Raw genomic sequence first — 10,540 nt, 5'->3', positions numbered from 1 at the left:
TAGGAAACTCATTATTCAAAAGGTATTCATATTTTGAAAATATAATCTTTTACATGATTTCAAGTTGTTACGAAACAACTTATTTGTAACATAAAGTTGTAAATTTATCTTAAAAAAAAATAATATTTTTAATTTATTACGATACGTAAAAATCGAATTTATAAAGAGTAGTAAATATAAAATAATATTATTTAAAGGGGACTAGGACGGTGAGCCGACAACCAACGAGCCGACGGCCGAAGAGCCGTCGGCGACGTTGGGTATTATTATTGCGATAAAGATATTATATCCAAAATTTCCAAATTATATCGATATTTATCAAAGCAATTATTTGAGATAAGATATCGAACCAGTAATATACATCATACAACCGAAGAGCCGATGTGTTATTCTCTAATGTAATATTGAATCAGTGAGGTTTGTGCCTTCGTCGTATTTTATTTTATAATAATGGAGTGTTATTTGTTGAACAACAAACTTATTATAAATGGCTATGTTATGGTCCGAAATAAAGTGCGTGAAAATCGGTACAACTGGGAGTGTGAAAAAAGAATCCATAGAAAAACTTTAGAAACACATGAAAATTGTAATGCCAGAGCTACGACTGATTGTGTCAACAGTGCCGGCACTAGGTATTGCGGGGCCCTGGACATAGGTAATAGGTACCCAGAGGAAGGCAAAATTCTAGCTTTTTTTAAATCAGGATTATTTAAAATTAATGCGGTTTTTATTTGAATTTCAAACATTAAAAATAATATTATCAAGTTATTCTTTTTTTAATTATATGTTAACAAAAAATTATTTACAAATAATAAAATAATATGCATGTGTTGAAAATTATAAGTTAATAAATTCGTGGTGGGCCTATTATTTAATTAATTTATATTTATTTTAATAATTACAACTTATAAAAACATCAATAAAAAATAAATAAAATCATCAAAATGTTTGAATGATATAATAAATTGTTTAATATCTAAGGACGCGGCGGCGGTAGACAATAAACTACATTAAAACTAATCCTGATACACTAGATACGCACGCAGACGCAGTAGGTACATATTATTTAATACAGCTATACCTACTATACGAAACTATACCTAAACTAAATTGTAATAATAATTTCATAAAATGAAAACTTAATTTTATCATATTATGCAGAAATTGTTGAAAAAATACTGTAAGGTGCAAAGCGGATTGCAGTCAAATACTCAAATGTTGAACATAATATAATCAAATAAATGTTTTGAGAATATAGCTCTTGCCCCTTCTATAATACGGTCATACGACAATACGCGGAGAGCTTTTCCAAACAAAGAACAGAAAAAACAATAACTATAGAGATAATAAATATTATTAATTATAGTATACTCCTACAATCCTCGAGTATCCTCAAAATATTACTCCTTCATCGTATCGATAACGATTTACTTTGTACTATGGCTAAATTTAGATATAATTTTCCAAATAGCTAATGATGGAAATAATATTAATATTATACATGTGTAGTATATAACAATAAGTCAATAAATGTATGGATTTATAATTTGTTAATATAAAATATCAATGTGTTTCGCGGTATTAAGATAATAATTAAAAATTGCGGGGCCCTTTAACAAGCGCGGGGCCCTGAACATATGTCCCATTTGTCCTCCCCTAGCGCCGGCACTGGTGTCAATGGTTTACATACATTTCGTGGCACGCCTACAGATCATAACCACGCACCCGAAGCTCACAGGGCAACAGTTGTAGATTTTCGATTACGCTATATTCCTGCATTGGCATTTTTACAACCAAATGAAATATTAACAGCATTTGATGAAATAAAACAGTATATTATATACCAATCGAGATTTATAATTGGTTTGATGAGACTTATGTAAATGGGAAAATTCGTCGAACATTTAGAAATGGCACAATATCTCGGTCTCTACCCTTATTTCCACCAGAATTTTGGTCAGTAAGTCATAACAACGAATTAGATATACCTCGAACTCAAAACAAGGTAGAATCATGGCACAAACGTTGGAAGACTTTAATTGGAGCAGATCATATTGGGTGTTTACATATTGTTTCAGAAATGAAAAAAGAACAGATGAATACAATAGGTTAGTATACTAGTGTAGTAATATATAATTTATTTAACATTATATGTATTTCATTTATGATTCATAATTAAATCTGATGTTTTAGGTCAAATTGAACTAATTCTATCTGGAGAACCAAAGCTTCGACAACATTCAAAATATGCTGCTCGTAATAAACGGTTAAATAATATTATTAATGATAAAGGTAATAGGACCCTGATAGATTTTCTAAAAGGTATAGCTTATAATATAAAACTATAAATGTAATTTTTTTACGATTTACAATTTTAATTTAACAATAACATATTATTTTCAAATTAAATTTATATTAAAATATGTCATTAATTTTTTATGACGATTATACTATTAATATTGATATTAAAAATATTTTAATTTAACAATAACATATTAATTTAAAATTAAATTTATATTAAAATATGTAATTAATTTTTTACATATTTTTATCGAATATTTTTTAGACGAAAATAAATTGTAATTAAGTAAACGATTTTTATTTTTAAACATTAATATATACAATTTAGATACCATGTCGGCCTGATATCCTGTCGGCCAAACGCCGTCGGCTTTATATCTTGTCGGCCTACTGGTTGTCGGCTCAACGTCGTGGTCCCTATTTAAAGTATAGATGAGCTTAAGGCCTTAAGTTATCCTTATATCATAAACTACTCGTCCTAAATTCGATTATTATGCATCAAAATACTTAGAAAAATATTCTGCTTTGGAATATGAAATAAAACTGTGTCGTCATTCAAAAAAGGAAAATATGCATAAATTAAAGATAAAAAATAATAAAAATATTTGTTTATTAGGTAGGACTTGGTTGTGCCGCTGCGCCGCGTCCATATGAAAATATTTTCTTCAAAACCGCACAACATTAGTACTTATTTTTATAAATCTTAGATTCTGGGCGGACCGATGAAAATATTGATTTTGACAAAACAAAGATTAGTGTTTTTTTATTTTTTCTGTCCGTGAACACGATAAGTAGTTGAAATGAAATTAGTGTTGGGACTAGATGAAAATGTCATTATGACATTATCTATTATGTTATCTAGATAAAAATCTACTTGTTATCTTTTTATTTATCTTAGATGAAAACTTCAGTTACTTATAGGCTATAAACATTTATCTAGATAATTTTTTTATACATAGACACTTATTTAATATTATAGTATAATATACATTTTTATATTATGTTGTGTTCAAAAACCATAATAATGTAATTTAATATATTGATAGTCAATGTTCTATAATTTTTTTTTTTTTTTATTGGGTAACCCGCGGCAACATAGGCCATTGCGTGTGGGGAGGGCACTGTAGGTTTTTTAAATTGGGTAGGTTGGTACACGTGTGTGTTGTGTTTTGGCAGAATTTCTTATGGGGCACCCGTAGGTTTCTGCCGTGCCCCGGGTGGGGGGATGGTGGCACTTGTTCTCCGGACACCGTGACTTGCCCGAAGAAAAATGCCGCCCGCGGCCAAGGTATCGAACTCGGGTCGGCTGCGTCGCAGCCAACGCCTTAGTCCGCTCGGCCACTCCGTCCCCCGTTCCATAATTTATTGTTGGCTGTTGGGTTAATTTAATAGTTGCTTCTGTTCGGCTTTGGTGGCAGAAAAACACGACGATTTATATAATAATACTATTATTGTTATAAACATTTTATTTTAGAGTATTATTTTCTGCGTAAACAGTTTTAGACAAATTAATCTATCTACATAATATAATTTAAATACTATAATCAATGATAATATATTATATAATAATTTTATTGCATATTATATGCATTTAATACTAGGTACGTGTAATATTTTGTATATGCCGTGAAATTACCCTTGCCCGCAGACTAGACTACTACAGCTATACAAATATAAAAATAATATATTATATTATATTATTATACATTATAATATAATATAAATATATTAGGCACCATTATCAATGTACATTGTATTACTATTTACAACTATAATTATACAGACAGTATACATAATTAATATAAATATCTATAAAGGTACTTAAAAAAATATATATACTACACGGCCGCGGCCTATACTAATGGTTATTACTTATTTATATGAGTAGTGAAATATTTATTGACGTGTGGGCTACTACTACTACTACTACTACTATTATTATTATCGTATACGCGGTCGCTCGCTTATTATTGTTATATTATTTTATATTACGCGAACGCGTATTTTTCATGAATTTATATTTACATCTAAATATTTGTATAGACATAGTACAGCTCGCTACAGTATTATCATGGCTAAATTCGTTTTTACTGAAATATCCCAATTCGTAAAATACAAAAATGTTATTTCTAAATCAATCTCAGTAATATCCGATAAGAATAATATTATTTGAAAATAGTATGAAAAAAAATCGGTCAAACGATAATTATTTATGTTGTTACTTCTTAGGCGGGCTTATTATTCTTATTATACATAAATTTACATCATACAAAACGCTTATCACTGACAAATAATAATTATTGCAATTATTGTTAGTCTGTAATCGACGCTCGTCCCACTAAAAGTCATCCTTATATAATATCATATAATTTTTGTATTTATTTCATAAATTGATTAAAGATAGTTGGCCTTGGAAAATGTATATGAAAAGGCCCACATGGACGCGTATCATACGTATCATTAATTTATATTGATATATTGAAAAGTTCATACGCGTCATACCGGCGAGGGAAACCCGCCAACGTCGGAGTGCGCGTACGGTACGTCGCGTCCTTGTGAAACGGCCCAAAAACACTTCAAACTATTTCGGAAATGTTACCATATTATATAGAAAATGCCAATATAATATATTATATTTGGTAAAAATTGCAAGTGCCTAAGGTTATTAGTTTTTGAATTGCGCCGATCCCTATACTCAGGTATATTGAAATAGGCGACTGACGACATAGTGATTTATGTGGTGGGTGGGTCGAGGGCGGGTGTCACAGTGTTTGGTGCCCATACGGCAATACCCATAACTCACGTGTAAATAATATGAAAGCATTGGACATATAAAGTAAATACACACCAGTTACCATACCCCGTCACCCAGATTACACAGATACAACAACACAAACCGTACAGCGACGCAGAAGAATATAACTACAATAGTGCGATAAAATACAATGGATAAAATAATATATTTATTTTGGGATCATGTTCTGATGGTGTCTAAGGCCGTTCGTTTGGTTACGGTCGACACGTTTATCGTGTATCAATTGTTTACAAATTGTATAACATTTTCACTGCTCACTTGTACAATAAATTGTATTCCGGTTATTCAGTTAGAGTTTTGTATTAAAAATTAAAAATTAAATTGTGAAATGTTGTTGAACGTCTATAAATTATGTATAAAAAAATTTAAATACCAAATGATAGTTCGGTTAGAACAAAAGTTATTTTATTTGTCAGGTTATTCAGTTAGAAATTTACACCTTGTATAATATAGACCATCTGTAATGCACATATCGTCACATCACATAATATTATCATCATTGTATTGTATTGTTGTTTAATTCTTCGAAAAGATAATGGGCCCCAACCTTGAAATGTTCAAACGAAAAGTACCGTCTGTATCGTAACCGTCATCACTGTCGCCAATGTGCGTGTGTGTGTGAGTATGTAACGGCGAGCGACACCGAAGAGTTTTTTCTAAGGATACAAACTGGGTACGTAAACTAAATACGAGATTAGAAGTTAAGAAGTCGCTCCCTGGATTTACGGTATTGAGAGGTTTTTGTTGGTGCGCATGCACAAAATATGAACACAAAGGCACAAAGCTAGCCAAAGAATGGTAGACGGCTTTATCAAAGGTTTTCAGGCATCTGAAAACTAGCTTGCTCTTCGGCGGAAGAGACCTTTTTCGGCCATGCATCTTGTCTGGTGGCTTATCGAAACCTTATGTTGACGTTTTGATTTTTCCACACGATATACCTAGATCGTCACTTTTGTTGGTAATTTATCAATCTATTATAATATTCAAATTTAGTCGTTAGTGCACGAATCTGTTACGAATCTATTTCAATACTCAGACTCAGTTCCGGGTATCCCTTCAAACCTTGTACATTTCAACAGTTGTAGTAGTTGTACCTATCCTATTGGTAATATTATGAAAAAAAAAATAAATCTGTCTGTTTACGCCTTGACGAGAAATGATAGTGTAATGATAAGCATGTTAGTGACCAAATAAATTAAAACTAATAATATAAAATGTAAATAGTCTGATAGTTATAGCTGTTATAGGGTAATAACAAATAATATATAGTAATATTATTAATAATAACAATATCATAATGCGTGTGCCGACGTACGCATAATATTGTATACAGCATTACTATATTATGTCATTATACTCAACAATAATAATATAAACTAAAATATAAATGCGTCGATCCGAGCGTTATATAATAATATGGTCTTTCCAAGAATTCGCTCACTTACGCAAAATATCTCTGCAGTAGACAGCGTATAATATTATAATATCATATTACCTACTATTATTAATTATTTATAATTATCTTTTTCAATAATTAATAATATTGTATAACCAGGAAATTTGTGTTTATATTTTATATACTATGTTACGGTCACTGACAGGTAAAGTACGAAAGACGTAGAATTTAATTGTTCTACCAGTTTAAGCACGGTAGATGAACTATTCATATAATATCTATTGATAAAGTAAAAACAATTTATTTTTATAAAACGTGTATTTATAGTAAATTACCCTGGGAATTTGTACATTAGCTACGACTGACTAGGTGTCAGATGAAATACACACTGATAAAATATACCATAAAATAACAATTAATTATATTCAATAATAATCTAATTAATAACTTTTTTTTTAAAAATCATAATTTGGTTTTTGTTACTGGATATTAGAATGATTTTAATGATAAAAATATATGTGAAATTCAATTATTGTTCTATTTAAACTTGACATGAACACCTAAATATTTATTGATATATTAATTAAAAGTATTGGGGTATCACCCGTAATGGACAATACGCAGTAAACCAACTATACGCCTTACCCTCGTATTCTCTAGTTAATGACACTCTCTTAGAGTTAATTAGAATGGCACTGTTAACTCGTTGAGGTACGATGGTATGCGCTTGTCAATTCTTAGTTCGTTCCTATTTAGTTGAAATGACTCAAAGATTACATATACCTTATTACCTTAACACTATTCAGTTTAATAAAACTTCATTGACACATAGTACGTATATCCCGGCGCTGTTTCTATAAAAGGTAGGAACGTAAGAATGACTAAAATAATGTTTAACTCGGGTTTTCAGTTCGGAAACACTTTTATTGTATTAAAACAAACATAAATAAAACACTTAGCAAATTCAGATCGCCTAGCCCGTACTACGATCGGCGTTTCACACGCACGTCGTAGCTACGTCCTCGCGGCTCGCAGAATCACTCAGCGACAACGGGGCCTCCGTGCCTGCGCGTATGGTGATGTTCTATAGAAAATATTATTGTCACCTCAACACATATTGCTTCGCTGGCCTGACGTATGTCAATAATTTACAATTTAAAATATTCCCACCTATATTACATATATATTAAATAATATTATTTTGACGACTGTCTGCAATATACGACAGTATTAAACACTAAAATTACGAAATCTGAAAAAAATATGGTTTTTGAATATATTAATTATAATTATAAATTAGTTTGTATCACGTTCGCGTACACACCAGTTAGTACAATAGTTGTCGTCAGATAAATTAAACTTAATTAAAAAATTTGAGTGCCGAATGGCAATCGCGAAGTTGGTTACATTAAATTATCTGCCGTCGACTGTGATAAAGGTCGTACGAATATCGAGTCACGATTACGTGATATATAAAATAAAGTACAGAATGTAATAATTTAAAAAAAATAATGTAAATAAAAATAAATAAAATTATATTTAATTATAATTTACTTTTTTTACAGGAAATTAAATGCGCGTGTAACTGTGATGTAGGTTAGTAATAGTTTGCCATCTGATTGTTCGCGCTGAAGCAAGTAATGAGTGTGTCTATACGTTCATTTTAGATTCTGAGCGAAACGATGAATGTATTGATTTTACAATGTGTTTTTTTTTATTTTTTTTTTATTTTTTTTTTTGTTTCTGTCTTCACCTTTTAGGACAGAAAAAATGATTGGATTTTCTTCAACAATAACTTTTCTGATAGGAAAGTGAATCTAGTTGGTACTTTGGGGGGTCAAAAGTAAAAATTTCCCAGTAGTTTTCAAAAGCAACGTGAAAAACAAAAGAAAAATTAAGAAAAAACGGGAATTTTTTACGCAAAATCTGTATTCGAGAAAATCGATTTTGGTTTTTTGGTGTAACTCTAAAACAAATGACCGTAGGGACATGAAATTTTGACTGAATGTTTATAATTACATTTCCTATACACCATAATATGTTCCAAATATTTTGACTTATTTTGAGCTGTTTACGGACAATGTCAATTTCCATTTTTTTTAGTTTTTTTTTCTATAAATATCAATAAAATTTTATCTGTTGAGTAAAAAAGCTTGAAAATTTAATAGAAGGCTCCTAGGTTCTTGTTTCGGAGGTAGATGAAAAAAATTAAAAATCCTTAGTCACAGTTTTTATTTATAAGCATTTAAAGTTCAAATTGTAATTAAAAAACGAATGACTGTAGATACTTGAAAATTTCACTGAATGTTTATATTAGCATTTTCTATACACCATAAAATATTTTGACTCTTTTTGAGCTGTTTACGGACATTGTCAGTTTTCAATTTTTTTAGTTTTTTTGTCTATAAATATCAATAAAATTTTATTTGTTGGGTAAAAAAGCGTGAAAATTTTATATAAGGCTCCTGATATATCGTTCTAATAGCAGTTGAAAAATATTAAAAATACATAGGCACAAATTTTTTTTATAAGCATTTAAAGTTCAAATTTTGACAACATTTATCAAATTTATAATTTATTAATTATTTTGTGGTTAAAATTTAAAAATTTATAAATTTTTAACTTTTATGGCTAAAGATTGAAAATTTAAAACAAGGTTCCACGTAAATAAGTTATATATAAATTACTTTATTCACAATAATATCATCAAATATACTTGGTAAAATCATAGGCTGACTGACCGTTTTCGCTCAGAATCGTTTTTCTTATACAATGATATTATATCATTGAATTCAAATTTAACACCATCCATTACAGTGACCCACTTGTAACCTACTGTACAGCAGAGCGACATCCACTTACCCAACTTTTTAATGTTAAATGTTTTTTTTTTTTTTTATCAAATTTATCCAATTGTGTTATTTGCCGATGAGTGCGAGATTTGTCATAATTTCTTAAAATAAAATAAAATAGTCCGAAATATCATGTGTTTAAGGAATAAGCAATATTATTTGAAACGTAATTTACGTAATTTTTCGATAGAAGTTTATAGGTAAAACCGGACGCGCCGTTTTTACGTGTATTATATTTTGAAAAATTACTACAAAATTATCATAATATCATTGATTATCAGCTATAGTTACACCTTAGTCCTTACACATACCGCAACTCGCTACCTTACACTTAAGTTACAATTTCGCAGCATACCTATCAGCAAATGTTGTAGTTTTTTAGAACATATTTAAATTCTTACTATAGTGTTTTTATTATCAATATTATTACATTTATTATTTTGTACTTATATTAAAACACAATATATTGTACCTTCTTACCTGATCTTGTTTAAATTTAATTCCATCAAATTATTGTCAAACTAGAATTTGACTTTTCATATTTTCATGAAATTATGATTTATTTAAAAACAATTTACATGGTGACATAATAAGTAATAACATATTACAACATTTTGCGTTTATTTCTAAGTTAGGCAAACTGTTATTTTATGAATATATTAATAACAAATTAAGGTCCTAAGGTGCTTAGAATTATTAGATATCTGCGGTAAGCCATGGTTTATTTTTAAAGGATTGTTGTATTTATTATTAATAATTTTTTTACTGCTTTCTAAAGTTAATAAGTGTTAAATATCAATTAGTTTACTAATGATGTCAGTGATGCCACAAATTTCTGCATATTCTAGTTTTTATAATAATTATTTGTGATTTGTTTCTTCACATATCCATATGCAATATTCCGTGGACTTTTATTAGACATTAATGATTAATTTGGAATACAATTCGAGAGGAATAATAATATACAATGTAATAATAATTGTTTGAATTTTGTGCATCCAATGTTTTTGAATGGAAAAACCTTATTACACGGCACACCGCAATACATTTCTTGCTACCGTCAATATAATTTTGTTATGACCTGTTTCTGGTCGAGAAAATAAGTTAATAACGACGCACATAAGACACATAAATATTATGATAACAACGTGTCGAACGTTTTTTACATGAAAAAGT

At 29.5% G+C, this 10,540-nt stretch overlaps 1 protein-coding gene across 1 annotated transcript; it reads left to right on the top strand.

Moving 5' to 3' along the window:
- The first annotated feature begins 450 nt into the window (after positions 1-450).
- Positions 451-8,085, top strand: LOC132932536 (uncharacterized). The gene is made up of 4 exons (XM_060998923.1): positions 451-655; positions 1,833-2,108; positions 2,194-2,292; positions 8,078-8,085. Exons 1-4 carry the CDS (start codon positions 451-453, stop codon positions 8,083-8,085), a joined length of 588 nt encoding a protein of 195 aa, XP_060854906.1.
- Positions 8,086-10,540: the final 2,455 nt, after the last annotated feature.

Source organism: Metopolophium dirhodum, chromosome 1, assembly GCF_019925205.1.
Source record: "Metopolophium dirhodum isolate CAU chromosome 1, ASM1992520v1, whole genome shotgun sequence".
Classification (NCBI taxonomy): Eukaryota; Metazoa; Arthropoda; class Insecta; order Hemiptera; family Aphididae; genus Metopolophium; species Metopolophium dirhodum.
This window is presented reverse-complemented; position numbering and strand designations above follow the sequence as displayed.

Coding starts and splice junctions, on each gene's coding strand:
- LOC132932536 (XM_060998923.1), top strand. CDS start 451: ATGGAGTGTTATTTGTTGAACAACAAACTTATTATAAATGGCTATGTT. Junction 656..1,832: donor TTGCGGGGCCCTGGACATAG/GTAATAGGTACC, acceptor GAAATAAAACAG/TATATTATATACCAATCGAG. Junction 2,109..2,193: donor AGAACAGATGAATACAATAG/GTTAGTATACTA, acceptor CTGATGTTTTAG/GTCAAATTGAACTAATTCTA.